Source organism: Pseudonaja textilis, chromosome 2 (genome assembly GCF_049901715.1).
Source record: "Pseudonaja textilis isolate UNSWEBS1 chromosome 2, rPseTex1.2, whole genome shotgun sequence".
Classification (NCBI taxonomy): Eukaryota; Metazoa; Chordata; class Lepidosauria; order Squamata; family Elapidae; genus Pseudonaja; species Pseudonaja textilis.
In genome coordinates this window covers 21419795-21442098 of record NC_141991.1, presented here as the reverse complement: position 1 = coordinate 21442098, position 22304 = coordinate 21419795, and the positions used below count along the sequence as shown (strand labels likewise).

At 38.6% G+C, this 22304-nt stretch overlaps 1 protein-coding gene across 10 annotated transcripts in view; it reads right to left on the bottom strand.

Moving 5' to 3' along the window:
* SETD5 (SET domain containing 5) overlaps positions 1–22304 on the bottom strand; it is a 64771-nt gene that overhangs the window by 33463 nt on the left and 9004 nt on the right. For 4 of the 10 annotated variants that reach the window (XM_087923451.1, XM_026717977.2, XM_026717979.2 and 1 more), the window contains exons 2-6: positions 8143–8317; positions 5050–5155; positions 4010–4221; positions 3119–3177; positions 2709–2896 (exon numbers count right to left, since the gene is read on the bottom strand). In XM_087923451.1, coding sequence (XP_087779577.1) covers positions 2709–2896; positions 3119–3177; positions 4010–4221; positions 5050–5155; positions 8143–8213 — 636 coding nt within the window. In that variant the 5' untranslated portion in view covers positions 8214–8317. Of the gene's footprint in view, positions 1–2708; positions 2897–3118; positions 3178–4009; positions 4222–5049; positions 5156–8142; positions 8318–14183; positions 14256–22304 lie in introns of those variants that run through there. The other 6 variants (XM_087923456.1, XM_087923453.1, XM_087923455.1 and 3 more) reach the window with 4 other exon arrangements.

The window sequence follows — 22304 nt, the reverse complement described above, 5'->3', positions numbered from 1 at the left end:
CAAATCAGATAATTCATTTGCAAAATGCAATACCCGAACCAAAATCTTTTATGGGATCTATAGCTTCTCCCAAATTAAACAAAAGCTAGCGCCTGCTGCTGCTTGATGTACTAAAAGTAAAATTAGATTAGTTAATACACAGAACTAGTAACAATTCATTTACTTTGCAGCTACAATTCTAATAGGTGCCAACATACAAAAGGCACCTCCAGAGTCATCTGCCTGAGGTAGTGACTCTCCCTTTTTCTAAACTGAAAAAAATGTAGTTAGGATGTATTGTAAAGCAGCAGTTTTCAGTATATCTTCATGTCCAAGAATACCTGTGTTGAATCTAGAGATATTTTCAGGAAATAAAAATGCTGCGTTGATATATAACAGTGTTTTGTTTTAAACTCTGACCTCTTGGGGAAAAAATGAGGCCAAGAGAGGGGGTGATAATAAATCCTGTACAAGGTCAGAAAGTAGGGAAGGTCTCAGGGACTGAACGCTAGGTTGGTCTGTATGTGTCATGGCAAAGCCCTTCCCAACACTCCTCCAGTTTTCAGGGAAGTGTATAAAATTCTGTGCTCGAATCCTTCTCTGCTCTGGATGGCTGTTTTCAGGTGGTCCGTGGTTGAACTGCAGTGATGGAGGGGAACAGCAGGAGACAAACCAAGGGCCTCTCAAGCTGCTGCGGGGGAAGGGAAGGGCGAGGCCGGTGTTTATCTTCCCTCTGTTCACTTAGCAGCAACCTAGCAAGACACTCTTTTCTGATTGGCCAGCCAGCCCCACATCCTTGGGGTTTTTTCCCCCATGTATCACATCCTTGGGTTTTGGATCTAGACAGTCATCAGAGGAGTACATTAATACCTGGCCAGAATCAATTATGATTAACCAGTTTATAAGGTTAACTCTCCAAATGGCTTGGTGCTTTTAAGCACGAGTGCTTAAAATAAAAAAAATAACAATGGTGTTTTGTTCTAATGACAAAGCAAGATAATCACCCTGAAATAATATAATGGATAAGGATATTTTTTAAAAAACATTCTCTCTGGAAGCATTTCTTTCTTTCCACAAATTAGATAGGTCTGCATGGACACCTTAAAAACACTTGTCATGTAACTACAGAGCTGGTGCAAATGTAAGTCGTTCACCAGACATCCGAAGGTTCTTCTTCTTACTTTGTGTATGTCCAGACTTGAATAATTAAGCTTACACAGAGATTAACTTCACAATGTAAATGCTTTCAATGATAGCTGTTATTGTTACAACTCATTTGTGCAAAATCTCATAAGCATTTCTTTAACTTGTGCTCTAAGAATTTATCGATAATTAGCTTATAAGCAAGTTTAACAATGCGAGGCTGCGACACTCGTGACTTTACATTCTTCTGTGCTCCTGCTGTGAAAATGCTGTGTTAAATATACATATTTGCCTTCTAGCACCTACTGTGAATGGAAAGAACATATCAACACAACACCAACACAGACAACACAGAAGGGTCTTTTTTCCAATGTTCTAGTAAACTTTTCCATTCCCACCAAACATCACTTTTGCAAGCGGTAAAGGAAATATTAAGAGACCCCTGAGGTCATTAAGTTTAACTCCCTGACTGCTGAAAGAATCCAAATTAATGCATATCCTAAGATTGGTTGTTCAATCTCCATCTAATCTCTGCAAAACTACTTTTTCTTTCAAACTGCTGTTGTGTGGCACCTCTATTGCTGCCCATAATTATTTCTGAGAGATATTTAGAGACATTTAAATCATGTGTTAGGATGTTTAAGAGAGTGGTTTTGTGTTTTGTAACACAGGCCTCATTTTATGTCATTGCTGAGCAAACTATTTTTACTCCCAAGTTTACCATTTGGGGAAATGAGCATGTGACTGGCCACACCCATCAATAATAATGCTGTGATCCTGACAATAATCTTATCAATGGGTAATTCCAACCATCCATTCGCCCACATAGCCACAATTTCCTCAGCATGTCCACGAAGTTGTATTTGAATTCCAAATTATTATTATTTATTAAATCTGGTGCTGCCCATCGTGCCATAAGGCGACTTGTGGCCCAAAAGAATAAACTTTCAAAATGTGTATCTGCTACACCAGCCATAGGATTCAATCTGTGGAAATTCCGATGAAAAGTCTTGAAATTTGGAGCTAAAGAATTGAATAGGGCACAGAGAGTATAACTAGAGAACAAACTGAAATGAGACAAATCAACATTTTATTTAACCATATTTCATCGCAATACTGATAACACATTTAAAAAATGTGCAAAATGCTCAGCATTAATCTCAATGCCTTTGACCAATTGACTAAAATTGTATCAGTCATTTGCCAGGTTATTATTATTTTTAAATAGATTAAATTATGTTTTTTTTTTAATGAAGAAATTTTCCTTCTGGGCAAGCTATGGCCCCTACCCTCATTTACAGCTCTGGAAGAGACTTAAGACAGAATAGCAATACCCACCCACCGAAACACATGAGTGACTTTCTTGTGCATTTGGTCTGAAATGTTTACTACCAGTCCGCATGAGGAGAAAGTCTGCCCAACCTAAATGCAAACGCCTATGAATTTTTTCTTTCTCCTTAGTGGAAGGTTACGTGTCACTTGAGGAAGATGAATGGTTGGGGGGGGGCGGGGGGATCTAAGCCAATCTCTCAATCTCTTGTTTAGCAATTGCCTTGAGACTCCAACGGCCGTTTCTGTCCACATACCTTGATTTTTTTAGCTTTTGGTGCTGTACGAGCTCTCTCTGTATTCCTTTTTCTCTTTTTAGGTTTGGTTCTACAGACTCGATTGACTGTCAGAGTGATGCTCGTAGGAGTGTGTTGTGTAGCAGTATACAACACTGTGGAGGGAGAGAGCTCCTCATCCCAGCTCTCTGTTGCACTGCTATCTCCACCTACAAAGGAAAATACCACACTGACAACTTTCACAGTTTGGAGAAATTGACGCACTGCTCTACAGCTTGACTTTAAAGAAGAGACGTCATGCTGCCTGCCTTTCATGACAACAACTTGCACTGTATTACCACAATGAAGGAAACGTAGTAAATGCTTTTACCAGGACAAGTGCTGATTCATAAATCTCAGCGATCTGTTTGCAGTAAACAGACTGAACTTACCTGACACGTTGTCTTGTTTCCGGCGGCGAAATCTGATTACTTTCCCCCTGCCAATTCCCCTACAGAGAGAGAGAGAGAGAGAGAGAGAGAGAGAGAGAGAGAGAGAGAAAGAGAGAGAGAGACATATGATACTGGCACTGTCAATGACAGTACTGCCTAAAATGAACGTGGACTACAGTGACTTAAGTCTTCAGTGGAATGCCAGCTGACTTCATCTTGAGGAATTACATAAACCTTACATGCCTTTAATGGCTATTGGAACTTTATATGCCAACATGCTAGGCCATTTCCTCAACCATTAATGCGTAATGCAACCAACGTACTTTCCATACTCCCAAAGAATGTTGTCTTCTGGTTCTAGAAAGAAGATATTCCTAAGCTTAAAGAGTATGAAAACATGACACTTAAAATATTCTGGGCCAGGGATAATCTGAAGGGAAAGACCCCAAAGTGTCCCTCTGAAACTGAGGCTCCAATTTCACTTCTATATATGAAAATCTCTGGTAACATTAATCTCTTCTTCATGGCAACTGCAACTCTTGTGATTAGAAAAATCTATCTAACACCATAGTAAAATAGAATGTCTTTAACACCACAGAAGTCCAAGAGAAATTGCTTTACCAATTATATTTGGCTGGCTGAAATAAGGAAGTGTCTTTTGCAAATTTCACCTAATTAACTTGCACTGTTTGGTCTCTGTGTTGTGGAATTCTGCTTTTCTTTTTCTTTTTACTTGCTGCCAAATTAGTTCCTTTGCTCCATACCTCAATAATGAATCACAGGCTGAGTCAATGGGAAATTAAGAGAATGGTCCACCAGATATAATCATGAAACCTCCTTCACAACCCTCATTGAGTTGGTTACACACACACACACACACCTAGAATTTACCTGCATTTTTCACACTTGATGAGGAAGCCATCTTGGGAGAGACTGCAGTGACACCAGCTAGGAATAGATTCTGCCTCTGAAGAGCTCTCAGTGTCACCAGAATTCTCCTCATCGTGAGAGTGCAGGCCATTCAGTTCTGCACGTGGGATGATGGTCTGGACAGGGGGAGAAGCAGGAGGGGTCGGAGGAGGAGGAGCTCCATAATTATGATCCTAAAAACAAATGTTTGCATCAGTGCTGTTATAAATTTCAGGGAAGGATAATAGCAAAAAGAAAAGGAACGGCTTACAAAATACCACAAGCTTTACTAATGCATTGCAAAGCCCAAAGAAGCTCACAGAGGTAGGGAAGGGTGATCAAAATATATGATAAAAAGGATCATATACTTAATCTGGGATTCAAATCTAAAACTAAGTGAGTAATTGTTTCCCCTATTCAACCCAAGGAGTTTCCTGAAAAATGGACACATTTTCTAATCACCTAAGCAAAAGTGGGGGGTGGGGGAATGAAAAGTGGACTTTGGGAAACTTCAAGATTGGTTAAAAATACACACAAATACACACATACACACACATACACACACAGCTAGCACATTAGGAAAGGAAAAAGCCCACAAATCAACTGAATCAGGATGGTACACAAGTAGGAGTACATATTAAGATGCAAGAATTTTGCACAATTGAACATAAGAAGCCTGCAAGCAAAGTCATACAAACCTCCTGATTCTGAAAATATTAGAGTTTATGATACACATAAACATAAATATTTTCATTTAAAAAAATAAAATAAAACAGCTCCTAGAAATTCCCCTATAGCTTTCTCTCAGTAAAACCACAAAAATGCCTCTTCGTCTAAGCCAATATTCCAGTTTGCAATAAGCTTTCCACAAATATATATTTTTTCAGGGGGAAAAAAAATCCAAAACTATACTGCAGACGCCCTCCAAAAAGATCTCTAGCTCAGTCATGTTGAATCTGGGAGGGGAAGAAATGGGCTTGATAAAGTACGAATCTACTGCAGATAACAGAGAAGGTACTCACTGCATAAGGCAGCCCTCGGTAGCTGTGCCTCTGGGAGGCCCCGTAGCCGTGATTTGCATACACATTCTTCTCACTAACAGCTGGGCTAGCTTCGACAGACTCTGGGCTGCAAAAAGGGCCAACAGCAGAACCCATCAGTAGAGGAAGTGGGTCTTTTTTCCCCATAATTAGCCAGATCTCAGAGCTCTCTCATGATGCTAAACCATCATCTAGCCAAGAATGGACACACCTTGGGAGAACAGGAGGGACAGAACCCATGAGAGCTTTGGTATAAGGGAGAAAAGGCTCCAGGTTGGCATATGGTTTCAAAGTTGGTATTCAGTAAGAGACAATGGGAGTGAAAAAGGTACTCATACCAATCTTTGAATTATTTGTTAGTTACTTATACATTGAGTCAGAAGGTGGATTTTGAATTATTTATAACCTTTCTCATCTGCTTGACTTATTTTGTAATCACAGCTCTGCATCCAGTCAGTTTACAAAGTTTATAAACCTCTGACTTAGCTGAATATTCTTCCTTTCAGGCCACAAAGTCTTCTTCTCATTGCTTCTCCTTAATGCACAAATGTCTACGTACAGTTCCTTAGTGACAGAAATTTGAGTGAAATTGGCAAGAATAGACCCTGAATATTTCATTTAGTAAAATCTACAATGTGTAGTAGAGTATCCAGCTTTCTCACAAAATCATGTGAAGAACAGCATACCGTATAATCTCTACCACCGGAGAGAAACAACAGGTTTCTACCACAAGAGGGCAGAAAAAAGCAACTAAAATGTACAAAATTAGCGGTTAGTGAAAAGCTATGGGAGTCCTTGTTACAGAAAAGGAAGCAGGAAAAGCTTTAGATGAGAAAGCCAAAGCTGGAAGCTAGAAGGAGAAGCTGCTCTCTATGGAGGATGGGAGGGAGAGGAAGAGAGAGAGAAGACTAAGAAGAGGGAGAAGAGCCAATGCTGCAAGCACACATTGGGATTGAAGTCCAGAAAACATCCTTTCTGCAACCACAGTACCTTTTCAAAGGCTATTCCTATGAAGAAGAGAGCTACCATCATACCAGTTGTTTCCTTGCCATCCTGTCCCTCTGCAAAAAATCTCAGCATCATTTTTCTCTGTAGTCATTGCTTTAATAAATCAAGGCAGACATGCCTTCAAAGCAACTGATAAATCATTTACAACGCTTTGTTCTGAGGCAGCCCAGGAAAAAACACTGCAAATAAAATGAATCGCTAAAGTCCCCTATAACAACAATAACAATCAGTATTAAGTCAACCTCTGAGCTGGGAAGAATAATGTGTATCTGAGCTAAATCTAGCATCAATCTGTAACAGCATCAGTCGGGATTCTAAAAATTTTTTTCTGCTGAGCACACAGCTAAATCTGCATTGGTTAAACCCTTCTTTTTTAACTATGCTTATCAGATTCAGGCTATGAAAACAAACCAGAAACAACGTCCGCTCATACTTTGCATCCACTAAAAAGAAGCAAGGAAAAGGAAAGCTCTGTGTACGCAGGGGCCTCAAAGCCTAGGAGATGGAGAGGGAAAGAGAGAGAGAGACTATGTGTGTATGTATGTATGTTAGTTATTCAGCTTTGTTCGGGTATTTTCCCACGTCATTGTAGTTGTGCTTTTAAAGTTGTAGCAATGTTTCGGCAGAATCTCATCTGCCATCATCAGGCTTCTGTATCGTGTTTGTCTGTGAGTCAGACTCTTACAAGTGGTTTCAGTTTTAAATTTGGGGCTAGCCTACTGCTGTGGCAGAATGGTTTTATCCTTCATCCTGATTGGTTGGGAGTCTTGGTCTGTGTTTATTGGTCTTGCAGTTTGCTGTGTTCTGCTTGATTGGTGTTTCTAATATCTTCTGTCTGTTTTGTGGCTTTTTTGTGTCTTGATTGGCTGGCAACATTGTGTTCCTGTATTGGAGGCTTTTAGTGCAGCTTGGCTCCGAGTAAATGGACAGCTATCATTTGTTAGGAAGCTAGGTTTCATCTGGGTGCCTGGTTGGGGTGTGTTTGAGCTGGAGGTATCAGGGGGCGGGATCTGTTTGTGCCCAGGTGTTTGCCTGGCTAGTGGTGTCGAGATTTTTTTGTTTGTGAGTGCAGGCTTCCAAATGATTGACAGTCTGGTGGAATCATCTCTTCTATTCATGCTTTCAGGTCTTTTTTCAATCACTATGGCTTCTCTGATAATTCTGTTGCTGGAGTTTTCTATAGTGGCTAGGGTTTTGGTGCCATTGAAGTTGATGCTATGACCTGTGACTTTCATGTGTTGGACTAGTGAGGAAGTGTGTTCCAGCTTTTTTACTGCATTTTTGTGTTCATCCAGGCGGGTACTTATTCTTCTATTCGTCTGTCCAATGTATGTGGCCATGTGCGTGTGTGTGTGTGTGTGCGCGCACACACACACACAGGATTAGTCCTCCTTGAGTTCAGACTGTAAAATAGATGGCTTGAACAGGATGTCTGGCTAAGTTACACTGCTCACCCTAGTGTTACAAATGGAGGAAGACAAGTCTAAGAATACAGAACATCTATCTCATTTTTGATGCTCCTCTTTCCTAGGGATATTTCATTTGGGTCCCTGTACCAATGGCTACCAGAGGATGTTCTTGGCAAGCCACTTAAATAATCCTCCCTTAGGAAAAGAACGCTACACTGAAAAGATGAAAATCTACGTAACCGTTTGAGATAGGCAAGAGGTTTGGTGCCTAAAAGATCCTCCTTGCCCACATCATACAGCCGTCTGTATCAGCAGCACCCATGCAACAGGAAAATAAGGGTACTGCCAGGGCTCATTTCTTGCAAGACTCCTACCAACCAAGGCATGTGACGCAACAGAATGAGAATCAAAGACCTTTGGGAAAGCAAGTACGTTCTAGCAAAGTGCTTTTCCTTGAATGCAGTTTGGAGGATGGAGAACAGCTTCTCCTTGGTGTTTCATCTTGATCTAACTTGTATAGGATAAACCCGTAAACCGAGGCAGTATCTGCTGCAAAGCTAAATGCTTTCTATTATCCCAGGCTCACCAGAATAGCCAAGATCTGAACACCAAGTTCTGATTCCATACCCTCCACATTTTCAGACAAGGAAGCACTTACTCAGATCCAGCAGCCATATCTGAATAAGATGTATCTGGTGTAGTGACTCCCAGAGGGATTGCAATGCTCATGACGTTTGTCAGGGATCACGGAGTCCAAAGGGTAGTGACTGGCAGCTCCAAGGGCGGGGAGCAGCCGCAAAGCCTCGGCCAACACGTCACGGACATGGGTAAACCTGCCAAAGGAAAAAGAAACAATGCACTGCACTTGTGTTCTTCACAGCCACAGCCATATGATTTATCCTGCAAATCATGCCGAAGTTGAGTGAAGAGGGAGAGTGAAACAGGTAGTAGTAATTTCAAATGATGCATGTAGTCTCTTGCCTGACAATCACGCTTACATAATTTTCACTCTAATATGGCCACCAATTTTATACCCAGATTTTCATAAAGCTTTGGAAGAGAATTCTGAGCAGAATAAAAAGCTTGAAGGCCTATCTTGCAAACGTCAGCCATATGAACAAAATTACTAATATGGGGTTGGAAAGAGAAGGAAACACTCCCGAGGTGAAAGCGACAGCACTATATATTTCCACAGCATAATTGTTAGAAAAATGTAATTAATTTAAATTGGAAAAAGGCACAGAAACAGATATCGGGAAAGGAATTACCTTCCATTTTTCATGTATGCTGCTGAGAAAAGCACCGACAAATATACGGCATTCAAATATGGCATGACATTTAAGAGGTATATTTTATGCCTAAGTATTTTTTTTAAAAAAAGCCATGTGAGCAGAAGCCCTGCAACAGGCCAACTGGGAAGAAAGAAGCATAGGTACGAAAGAGGAAAACAGTATGTTGCAAGTGGTAGTAAATGAATTCAATCTCTCTGTACCTGCCTCTAAAGAGCTCGGGGTGTGGCTGGTCAAGCAAAGGAGAGGTTTCTTTTTCTACCTTCCAAGTGCAACTACAGCTTGAACCCTGTTAGAAGGACTAGCACGGGCTATGGCAGATCTCTGAATGCTTGTGGGAATGATTCATTCCGGAATGGCAACAGGAATGCCTGGATTAAAGCTGTTGCGCTGAAGTCATTTGTTAATATTACCGATTCGAAAATCACAATGGCTGCATCGGTCCAACTTGTTTTGTCAAACTAATGTTTTTTTCCTAAGGTAATCGTGCAAACAATTGGTAATTTGTTCCTAAGGCGCAATTTCTACCCCTCTAAATAGCCTTTCAACTATTTCCCTATCTCTATCATCTGCCAGTGGCAAGGCTAATGTGTGGTACGAGGAACAGAAATTGTATTCCTCTTCTGTCCTAGAATAGATCACACAACGTTTCCTTCCAGCTCTGTACAGCCATTTGCACAAGAAGTCGGGCTCTGGATTCTTTAATGATTCCTGAGATAAATGTTGAAAGCTGGAACTTCAAACACATCCCACTTCTCAGCAAGCAAGACACGTCAGACACAGTATCTCTTATCTGATAGGTCAGCCTAGAAAAGGCTGTTATTTGTTCTCTTCTCAGTGAGGGTGGAGACATAAGATCACATCAGCCTGCTAAGAGGGCTGGGAATTCCCTTCAGGACATTTCTGCACAGTCGAGAGCTATCTGCTGCCATAAAAGGAACACCCATGCTCAGGGGCAACATTAGATACTGTTAATATTTCTGAAAAGGAAGTATTTAAGTAGAAGTGTATTTGTAAATATGTACGTGTTTATATGAGAAAAGCAGGTAAGGCTGCAGATTTCTGAATCTTCCTGAAAACTCTCTGTACATCACTAAAACTGTAAATGTGAACTATATTTGTACTCTGAGAAAAATGCTACCTCATTTATACTACAGTAAAACTGTGAAAACCCTAATTAAACATTTCCTTCAGATTTGGCAAACAGGACAAATGTGGTGTTCCCAAATAGTATCTTTGCAGTCCTACAGACAATTGGCTACCACCTGAAAGAAAGGCCTGCTGTTATCAGCCAGAAATTATCAACTAAATTAATGAAAGGAAGGATATCAAGTTCGCACCTCAGAAACAAATTAAATGTATAATACTGTATCATAGGGATTTTTGAAAGAAATCCCTGGTCAATCTGGAATTCCAATAATCTATTTATGTATTAAACCCAACATCAAAAATAACATGAACTCTGCACGAATGAAGGCTCAGACAATACAAATGACACAAAGGATAAAGGAGAGAAAAAACAAAGAGGTCTTGGTAAGTAAATATCAACAGCATTTTCTGGCTCTTGCAGATAGAACGCTGCAGAGGATATCCTTGAAATATTCAATGTTAGACTAGTTGGTATACCCCAACTGGAATTTAGCAGAAAGCTTTATATACACTGCAAAATCAAATCCTACAATAGCATCGATAGCAGTTTAAGCCAGGCTGGGGATGTATAGGCAATTGATTTGAATGGAAAAAGGTAGCATTAATATTATGTTCTAAAACAGAAATGGCCCATATAAGCAGACTTTCTATTAACCAGGTAAACGAATATCAAACCACTGTGTTCAAGATGTAAAACCAACAAAATAGCATGATCTTTGTTTCAACCTTTATTCTCTATTTTTGGGGGGTGGGGGGTGGGGCAAGACAGAAGAGCTGGCTGAAGTTTTTTGTGTATAAAAACAATAAGACAATGAAGCTGGGTGCCCCTTTGCCTAGAATAGTCTGAGTTCAAACCAGAAGAGCTGCTCTGTGGGGGATTAATCCCTTTTGCAGAATCTCACAAGCTGTATCTCTGAATTCTCAAAAAGAAGGGGGCTGGGCTTTCAGCACAGATTGAGCTCCAGACAGGACAACAGAAGGATGCCCAGTCATTAGTATTCTCTCGTGCCTACATAATACATTAAGCACAAAGCACTATGTTCCTTAGAAATGTTTAATGTCCAACAAAGGGTGATAACATCCATCTTTTAAAAAAAGACCGAAAAGAGGGGCATCTTTTCTTTAAAACTCTAGGCTGCCAATCACAAGGCCTAGAATTGGACATGCATCCTGATGTATTTTCTCCTGATCAACAGCAAAATGATATGGGAAAAGGAAAAAAATGTTAATCTATGTACAATGTCCAACACCGATCTCACATCATCACTTGCCATTATCTGCAAAAGTCCTATGATGCAGAAGGGTTGGCAACTAACATAATTTGATGTAGAGAGAAATCTTAAAGTCTACATGAAGCATGAATCATCATAAAAACAAAGGTCTTACCACATGGCAGTTTACTTTCTCATGAAAGGAAGAACTGAGTCCATCCAAAAGATGTTGTCATGAAAAGCCACTAGGTGATATGTCATGTATTTTTTGAATATTTTTGTGTTGAGTTTGTGATTTCAAAGATGTGTATAGCTTTCTTGGCAATTATATGGAAGCGATTTATCTACTTCTGAGAGTTTTTTTCAACTTCCCATTCAGCAGGCAGGCTTGGGATTTCTTGGGTGTTCACATTCCCTTCTTGGGTTTGTAAAGCCAATTAATATTAGTTGGTAGATTAAGCCCATTTAAGTTATCAAACAGGAATTAATGAAACACAAACGTGCAATACATTCAAAAGAAACCAACATTTTTTCCAGCTAATATCCAAGTATTCAATTCTATCATGTAAAATAACCAATTAGTTATTTTATTTTTCAAGTGTTATGCATCTTTTTGCAGTAAAATTAAACCAAGGCAGTTTACAAAATCACAGATTTGGAAATATTTATAAGTCAAAAGGCTGTCATCCTAATTTTCACATCATGCTCAACATCGGTAAGTCAATCAAGTAGATCCTGGTGTTACATTCTGGAGAATTTTTTTTTTTAATACAATATTCAGATGCCTCATATTGGCACACTTACTAGTTCTAGGCCACTTCCACAAACAATATTTGATGCTGGTAGACACATCTGGAAAATATTAGGCTGAAGATGCAACTTTTTATTCTACAACCCACAAAAACTCCCACTAGTACATTTTAGGGATAAACTGGGCCTCTCAGAATATTATTACTTTGTACTTATTCAGTTGATGAAGTACTATCATAAAACCAAGTTTCATTGCAGTTAATTCAACTTTAGTGGGTTTTTTAAGGTAGATATTATTCCTATTTGGGGAGTTTGGTCAGCTATTAGAAGTTGTAGAATAATCAACTAATGGTTCAAATCCATTTTTATAATCAGATGAAAGAATTTATGTCAAAGATGACATAATTTTTTCATACTATTCTAAATTATCATATATTCAAAAAGATTTGGGGAAGGTTATGACAGTGAGAGAATGATAGTCACAAGTCACACACTACCTCTTTCACAGATTGAACCTGATTTTATTATCTACCCTTATTTTTTTCTTTTCTTAAAATTACTATGTTACTCTTCAAAATCCTCAAGTAAACAATTTCTAGTTTTTGTCTCTAAATCTTATGCAAGGATTTTCCCTAGCCATGCCTCAGCATACTTCCTGTTTTCATGTCCCTACTTTCACTCAGAATTTCTTGCATGCACTGTGCATATGAATACTTTTTTTTCTATTCTCTCCTTGTCTAGATACTCCCTTTGCTAATTACACAGCATTTCTCTTCTTCATACATCTTTATAAGAATACCATTATATACTGTTACCCCCAAACTGAAAATTTGCTCCATGGGAATTTTGTTGATATGGCATAAAGTAAAAACTAAATGGGAGAAAGCCTTGATATAAATGACATGCAACCAGAAGTGTTTATGCATTTATAATTTGTGCAAAAATTGGAGGACTAGTTCAATATCAACAAATAACTAAAAAGTCTAAAATGTTATATAACGACTAAAGCAGTAAAACTAATCAGAAGAACAATGTAGCAATGGGAGAAAATTAAAATCTGTGGTGTTTCTCACTTGAAAATTAAATACTGGAATTTAATTTCTTTTCCTCATACAATTTGATCCTAATTTATATTAGGGATGTCAAATCCTTTAATATATTGCAGAGCTACAGCTGCCATCATCTCCAATTAATAAATTGGGCTTCATAGCAGGTGAATTTGTAACCTACCCCTAAAATACATTGTGAAGTACTATGGATATTTTTTTTTACATCTACTTAGTTTAAATGCAATCAATGCAAATTATCTGCTTATTTTTTCAAGCACCAAATTCACTCTTACAGTTTGAATTTAAAAAAAAAAAAACACTAGCACTTGGAAGCCTTATGATTTTAAATTTATGGTCCAACAGAGACAATCATCTTTTAGATGGGAGAAATTTGATATTATGTTACTATATTTTCATTGCATTATTTAGCTCAATATTGTCTGCTCACCAAGAACATGAGGATTCTATACATTTCAAAATTATATTACTCTTGAAAGTTTCAGCAGGATAAATGATTTGTTGAAATTTGTAGAGATTTTTAAAGAACGCATGTTCAATTAATCAGAATATCAGAGCAGGGCAGGTCCACACAGCAGTTACTGTATGCAGGTATATATTAAAAATACCAATAATGAACATGGCAGTCTACTCAGGTAAACTACCCACGTTCTACAAAATATTTACTGTAGATGAGTCACTAATGCAAAATATTCTCAGCTTGTTGGAAGATGGAGAAATATCCAAGGATTGTTCTGCTTCAGAATTTAGAACCACATGTTCTAAATTACACTTACATTGAAAATCAAACAGAAAGAAAAAACAGAATATTATCAAACATGGAACTTATTTTACCAGTGGTTGGAAAAAAGGGGCAGAGAGTAAGAATGGAATCTATATAATTAAGCAAATTAAATACCCAGACAATGATGTTATATTAAGAAATGTAATTAATAGAAAATTAATAATATTTATTTTAAAAAAAAGAATTTAGAGCCATAAGTGAATGTTTCTCCATGTCATGCTTCACTGCTATATTTCCTAAATCGCTCCACCCAATGCTTCCATACACATCTTCAGTTCTCCAGGTCCAACAAAGCAACTCATTAGATACAAAGATTTCTATAACTATACAGACAGACTTTCAGAGAGAAGTAATCTGCAGATAAATATGTATCAATGCCAATTTCAATACAAATACAAAATTCTCTTAGAAAATATGGGTTCAATGAACAGGTACATGATGTTGGATACCTGGTCGTCAATGGTTCTTCTAAAAACGTTCTTGAAATAGTCATTGTTTATAAGTAGACTGAAAACCACCATCTATGATAAAATTGCATAAAAAGAGGCAACATTAATTTTAGGCTTATCAATGTAAGGATGGGGGTGGGTGGGTGGGGTTAACCAAGCAAGGCAGCTGTGTTATGCATGTACGTGGAGAGTCAGCCAAGAGCAGATTTCAAGCAACTGCCTGACCCTGGGAAAAAGATGGTGCTGGCTTAACAACCCCGAAAGTGAGGCTTCACGTGTGCTCCCATTCACTCTACAACACCTCCTTCCCCTATCATCTGCACTGGGCTCATAGTTCTGAGACCCCGTGTTAGTCAGATTCCATTTCTAATGTTACGTTCCCTTTTGGATAACACGGACTTCAGTCACCTTGACACAATATCAAAACAGAGCAATGAAGAAAAGCCAAGTCAATGGGGAAGCCAGATTCACTTAACAACCATGTTACTAACTTAACAACTGCATCAATTCTCTTAATGACTGTGGGAAGAAAGTTTGCAAAATGGGGCAAAACTCACTTACCAACTGTCTTGCTTAGCAAGATATTTTGGGCTCCACTATGGATGTAAATCAAGGACTACCTGTATGTAATCTTGTAATGACTTGAACTTCTATGAATTTTGTTGCTATTTTTTTTTTGGCTCTAACTAACTTCTTACACACTTTCTCAGGGACATGAACAAGGATCCTTTACAATGCAGAAATAAATGCCACATGTCATTTTTTACTAGCTCGATACCCGTGCTTCGCTATGAAGCTATGTGGTCGGGCTTAGTTTTGGGGGAGGAAAATAAGGGGCGTGGGGGTGGGAATTGTGCCTCTGCCTACCAGCATCTATTGGTATTCATCTGGCTAGCGTCCTGTGTGTGTGAGAGTTGAGGGATGTTTGGAAAGTGAAACAGTATTTGCTGTGTAAGCAAGGAGACAGCAAGGAGCCTGGGCATGGCTTAGCTCAACTGTTCTGTACTAAAGCTGCTTGGTGCTGTGAAAGTAAAACTGAAACTGAAAGTCCTCTCCTCTGCTTGTGTTTTGCATTTGGAGCAGATTTCTTTAAAGGTGGGGAGGGGGAGCAGAACTCCTTAGCATCCGAGCATGCTAATAATTACATACGAAATACTAATGCTCTGATGGTCATTTCAAAAAATCTTTCTTAGCAAGTACCTAGAAGCCAAGAATATATGTGCCAAATTTCTTGGCTTTACGGTTCTGGAGATTTTGTGATGATGTGCGAGTGGTATTTCGCTTTTATATAGAGAGATAACTGAAACCTAAACTAGAATCTGTTTTTTACATATAGTTATTAGCTGAAAAACTAGCTGTTCCCACATTATGCAACATGTGTGCTAAACCATATGCACAAAATTAATATTAACTTTCAAAAATTTGAAATACATAGGGCAATGACACTATGGGTCTGAGGAGCTATCTGGCAATCATAGCTTTACAATTCATTCATAATTGTACAGCTATTCAAGATTGCTTGCCAATAAAGGAAGGAAACAAACTAGAGTTGACTATAAACCAGGAGACAAAAAATAGACCATGTTCAGATAAACCTATGAAAAGGACTGAGCGATTTAAGTATTAAATCTTTAAGTATTAAATATGAAAATATTTTGGATGCTTGTAGACCGCAACTAATTCACCTATTTCCATCCTTACTGTACAGAGTACAGTACTGTATTTATTCTACAGTATCATCTATAATTTAACCAACTGTATCAGAACTGGAAAATATGATTAATTTCCTGAAACATTTTCACATCCAGACTAAGAGTCATGTGGCCCAATCAAGGCAGTGTCTGCTGATCTGGTGATATCACATGCAATAGATCTATTACTTGGAACCCTGACACTGACAATAGTATTGGTTAGTCTACTGGGTGTTTTACTTTGCTTTTTCATGCCTAATGTTAAAATATTTACCGATACTGCATGTTTCGTGGCATTTATAAAATGAAAACTGAAATGGTTAAATTGTAAACATGTGTCTTAAATTTGTAGGTTAAAAAACCTGAACACAAATAAAAGGCTTTCATAAACCACTGGATTTTGAGTAATGGAAGATGTACTTGGCTGACATCAGGAGTCAAAAATTTGTCCATTTTGTCTGGCAAGATTACTAATAATTTTCTCGAGGAATAAAAGTCACAAATTATTGAGTAACATCACAATTATTTTAAAGTTCTTTTTTTTTAAAAAAAAAATCCAAATATGATTAAGGAAAACACTGAAATATGTTGCTTTTTGTATAATAAATTATACCATAGAGAAAAATGTATGAAGCTAAAAGCAAGAAATGTAGGTCCCTCCGTGCTTTACTATTACTTTTGCAAATATAATTCCTTAAAAATCAGCAACATAAAATGAATTTGAGATAAAAACCATGCAATAGCCTGGGCTATACAGAAATGTTGCAGTAAGCTATGACTGAAAGCCAAGTTCTTATTAGCACCACAAGAATTCCTTATGCTGGATATAGCAAATTATCAGATACAATTCCACCAACCATAATATCCACATATTCTATGCTGTCTACAGGACTGACTGGTTGCTGGATGGGAAAGGAAAAGACTCTGCATCTATTAGTCTGGCTTTGGATTTTTCACATTCAAGGACATCATGTGACAGGCATACTGGTTGCTTGGCCACTCCCAGAAAAGGCAAACAAAACAGCTCCGGAATAAATTCCAGCAGGGATTTCAAAGGCAGACATTGCATCAGCCAGGTGTACAGGAAGCAGCTGGGATTTGAAGTCCAAAGAGCATCTGACCCACTTGAGAGTCTCTCAGAGTGAGGTCTCTTTCCGAAGTCCTGTGGGAAGGAGGAGCAGGAAGGAGGAGGAGGACCTGCTTCAGCGACAGAACAGGCCGCATCTGCTTCGCGGAGCCTTTGTACAGTGCTCCGGACCTGGCTGCTCTCCCAGGGATGATGCAATCCCAAGGAACAAGGTCTGCGCCAGAGAGAAGAATTCACAGCCGATGCAGATGGCAAGTCAGCCAAGAATCTCTGATGATAACATGCTTGAGCCAATCAAAAAGCAGCACCCTCCCTTCCCCACATTACCCCACCCCAACATTTGGTAGAGGATGGAATCCCACATTTCATGTCATCAAGCCGTGACTGAGGGAAGACCAGAGAGGGAGGGGAAGTAGAAAATTTATCCTGTCTTAAAACTGTTTTCCACCTCCCGAAGGAAAGGAATACTGTAGAAACGGGCAATTTTGGGTGGGAAATACCCAATGGCTGGCTCTCTTTAATCACTTCCCTGCCAGCACGAATCTCCCTAAACAGGTACACAGTGGTGCTGCTGTGACTGGCTGCCTTGCCCCCATTCTCGGAAATCATGCAGAGACACAGGCAATGGGAACCATAGCAACACGACACAGTGCTGCAATTATGGAGCAGTAGCAACTACTCCATATGTAAAATTCAGCCCCTGCTTCCATTATAAGGCTGATTTTAACCCTGGCTCTTCGTAAAAAGTTACCTACGAGCATTCCTGTAGCTTGACCGGACTGATGGTGAGTATTCTGCAGATTGCAGAGGCAGGAAAAAGCATGACCAAACACACGTACTCAATCTCCCACATTACTTGTCCTGGTCTCACATGCCTTTCGAAGACTTATGTTGATATTGCGAATATTGTGTATACATAAAGTAGTGTACAGTTCTGAGACAGCTAACTGCATATCCCCTCCCACAAAAGCTCTAGGAGGTAATTTGGAGTGAGAGAGAGCATGTCTGGCCATAAATACTCAGTGACCTTGTGTGACTCACGGCAATCTCTCAATGCCTGTACTAACCAAGGAGACCATGCTTAGCTTCAGTCACTTGCTGAGACTGTTCAGTTCACCTAAAAAGACTAGGCTTATGTCTCTCTTAGTCAGAGAGGAAGTGACCGCCAGAAGGAGGTGATGTAAAACAAAATTAAATGCTTACCTCTGGGGAAATTTTCTACAGGGTCACTCTTAGTGTGCCGCCTAGTATTTGTTTTAATGACATGAAAACTTTCTCTCACCAGATAGTTTGGTTTCCATTCTTTACGGAGTTAATGGACATGATGTTGTTGGTGAATCAATGTCTAAGCATTACATTCTGGTCAAAACTATTTGAAAGTTTAATAGAAGGGATGTGCGCGCATATGCATGTAAAGTCAGCTACTTCTAAAATAATCACATAAGCTTTGCAAATGACATGGGAGAGCTATTTCAACAACTCAAAAAGAGGTGCTTTGTATGAGCTTACATAATTGCAAATCATCCATTTGGAAGATTTGGTACATTTTCTATTTCATTGAATTTTGCTTTGAAATAATAAGAACTTGCTCTTTTAGGCAAGTTTCAAGTAGTGATGTTTGTATATAGTTAATACAACAATGCAATTACAGCAAGGGTCTCCAACCTTGGCAACTTTAAGACTTGTGGACTTCAACTTCCAGAATTCCTCAGCCAGCAAAGCTTACAGTGCTGTATTACTATATAACCAAGCACAACAAAACTGCTCAAATCACCTGCTAGCAATTGAGAACATTTTGAAACAAATTTTCAAAGGGCCTTTTAAACAAAGGTTTGGAAAGGATGGAACAGATGTACCTATCCAAATAACAATCATCTCTATAAAAAACGCGAGGTGTTATACAAGAAAACTTCTCTATAGTAACCCCAACCTGAGATGACAGGGAATCCGATTCTCCAGATGTTGCCATTATTAAACTATCAAGAGACCTGGATCATCTACTCCTGTTCTCACAGCGGCCAACCAACTGCATAAGGAAGCCCACAAGTCTCCCAGAAAATGACCTTCAGAAATGGTTGCACTGCCATCAAGGTTAATAGCTGTTAATCATTATCAGCTTCCTTTAACAATGTGTATGTGTATGTTGAAGAGCAGACAGTAACATCTACTGCAGTGATCCCCAACATTTGGGGCATCAGAAACCATTTCTGTGGAGAGAGGGTTTTTTGCAGACTGGAGGGGGCGTGGTTTCGCAGGCTGCCTGCATCCCACGGATGGGGCTTCGGTTGTTTGTGCAGCCTGGTCTCTGGCATGTCGCAGCCCAATGCCACTGGTCCATGTACCGGGGGCTGGGGAATCTTGATCTATAGGGTATACCTTCCTCACGTCTAGATGGAGCCAAAAGCTACATTCGGGCTAGAATTATAAACAGAGACAAATCTTCTGTGCTGCTAAAACATCAAATACTATACATCACTTTTATCCCTTAAATATTACAATTTTATATCACTTCTTCCCTTGTTTCAAGACATGTACTTTACAGAATTTCTAAATGCAATCTGCTTTGAAAATTGTTTGATTAATGGAAACTGAAAATGAGAAAATTAATGAAACTATAAACAAAAGGACTGTAAGATATTGATAGCTGACGATTATATGAAAAAGAGAGTAGGTGGTATGTGGCTAAACAGCTAGCAGATCTTATGCATGTATGAAAAATTAGTTCTCAGAATTTGGAGCTGAAGACTGAAGCATGGCTACAGCTCTGGCGGAATTTACACAGTATAATCAAAGCACCATAAAAGGGAAATAAGAGATAACTGGTTCTAATGAAACTATGGCTAGACATTAATGCTTTTTTCCTAAACCTACTGAGAATTTAATATTGTTGTCTCAAGATCTTCAGCTACTAGACCAAAAAGGAATTAAGTTTAGGCTCAGAATATTCAAGCTACCATCCTTATTTTCTAAGGGTTAAGTTCCACTAACAATATGGTGGCACCAATCCAAATTCAAGTAGAGGCACAAAGGAGACAGAAGCAAAAGAATACAAGGAAGTCATATATCCATTTACCATAGCTGTGTCTTAAATCACTTTCTTGGAATATGGACAGACCTAGGCTAATCTATGTAACTATGTGTCAACTTTATACAGACTAAATACATAAAACTTCTCAAGGAATTTTGATAGCCCTACTAACAACTTCTCACAATTAAGTCTGCTGAATCAGACTGAACACTGCCTAGTCAAACATTTTGTTTCCCACTATGATAAATCAAATCCTTTCGGAAAAACAAGACAGCAAAGGCTCTTTGGAGTTGCTTCTTTCCCAACAAATACCATTCAGGGCTATGCTAATACCAGAGGAAGTATGTATCCTTATGATAAATAGTGTCAATAACTTTATTTTCTATAATATTCTACAAAATATCTACAACTATAATATTCAAATACACTTCAATTTTATTTTCCAGTTTAAATCCATCCAAACATCTTCTACATTTCATGGATGTTTTTTTTTTATTTTAAAGATGGGATTAGATGTATTTATAGAGTAATAAGAGAAACTAATGTAATAGATATATTGGATCTCATTTATAATATATACATGGGAATGTGATTATTGCTCTATTGTTAAGTTCAATAAGAATATTATTAATAATGGTTAAGTAATTGAAATGTGTACCTAATCCAGTGATGGTATTCAAATAAAGTTGCCACTGGTTCGGTGGGCGTGGCTTGGGGGCCGCGCTTTGCGCGCATGCACACTTTGCATGCACGCGCGTGCCAAACACACTTTGAGTAGGTGCAGAGGAGTTCTAACTTGCCTCCTGCAAGCCTGCACAACGCTGGTCACTGCTGCAGCTGCCGCGTGGCGCTATTCTGCGCTGCTTAAAGTAGCTGCGCTTTAAATTCTGGCCATAAAAGTGAGTATGGAAGCCCAGGCAGGCGGGTGGGCCAAACACAGAGCAGCGAAGAGAACCGGTTTGGTCTCCACTACCCATCGCCGCTACAGGCTCTCCAGAACCAGGCAGAACTCGTTGAATACCACCACTGACCTAATCGACGCACGATTGAAATGGGATGGATTTATTGTATATAAAAACAAAACAAAAAATTTGCAAAAACATGGATGTATTTTCATTTGTCTGCTGCCATTCAATCCTCCAGTTTACTGTGGGTTCCAATATGATAATAGAGCTCAAAGTTCACATTTTAAAATGTTTAAATATGTAGTGTTAGCTATCATTTGATTATTTAATATCTTGACCCCACGCTATGTCACTAATCATGCTCTGTTAAACTAACATCACTCTGAAATGTTGAATGCAATGCATTTTCTAAAAACCAGCTTCTTGCTTATACCAACATTTTTACATATATAATTTAAGGAAGGTAATTTCATAATTGAATAGTTGTTTCACTCACTTTCAAAATAAATTGTTCATTATACAGTGTAGAAACTTAAGCCAGAGGAAAGAGGCTGCATTTGGCTCTACTAAAAGCAGACTGTTTAGCTGACTGATGTTCTTTCCTAACTATATTTGGTATTAGGAAATTACATGTCATATTTAAACTGTTTTCTTTCTACCATCCCTGGAGTACAATATATACTGCCTTCATGTACATATATTTATATCTATAACAAATCACATCTCAAAATAGTAACTGGGTTCAAGTTTCGTATTAACACATACTAGCTTAACAATGGTTTGATGAATATGTCACAGTTAGCGGAGTTCACAAAATACACTAGGATATAAACTGCATTAAAGCAAATCTTGTTTAATCTTAATGAAATGAGTGAACTCAACTTGAGGGTTTTTTTTGGCATTTGTTACTCAGATTCTTTCCTTTTTTTAAATTTTAGTAATTAGTATGATCATAATTCAGTCTCTTCTACTGTTATCCATACACCAGTCCATTTACATAATAGCCAACATAATCGAGACTTGTAATAACCATACAAATACATTCAACAGAAACAGTAAAAAGATTTACTTTTTAAGAAACAAAGCTAATTTCTGCATTCATAGCTAAGATTGATCACACAAATGTCTTTCATGTTTTCTAAATGGAAGTATTCTGTTCCCTGAAATGAATGCTTTATTCCCTGGGAAGGAAGAACTGCCACACTTGTACTTTAGTTGCTGCACAAGTACTGATTGTAAGGCAGCCAACAAACCTTTCCCCAGCACTTCCTAGTCTACTTCCTTACCTATTCAGACGGTCTCATTAATTGGGCCCACTTCTACTCAAAATGCCCAAGGGGGTATAAATCTCCAATATGCATTTTTAAAACCTGCACAGAAGACAACTATCTTCACTAAGCTTAATTATTG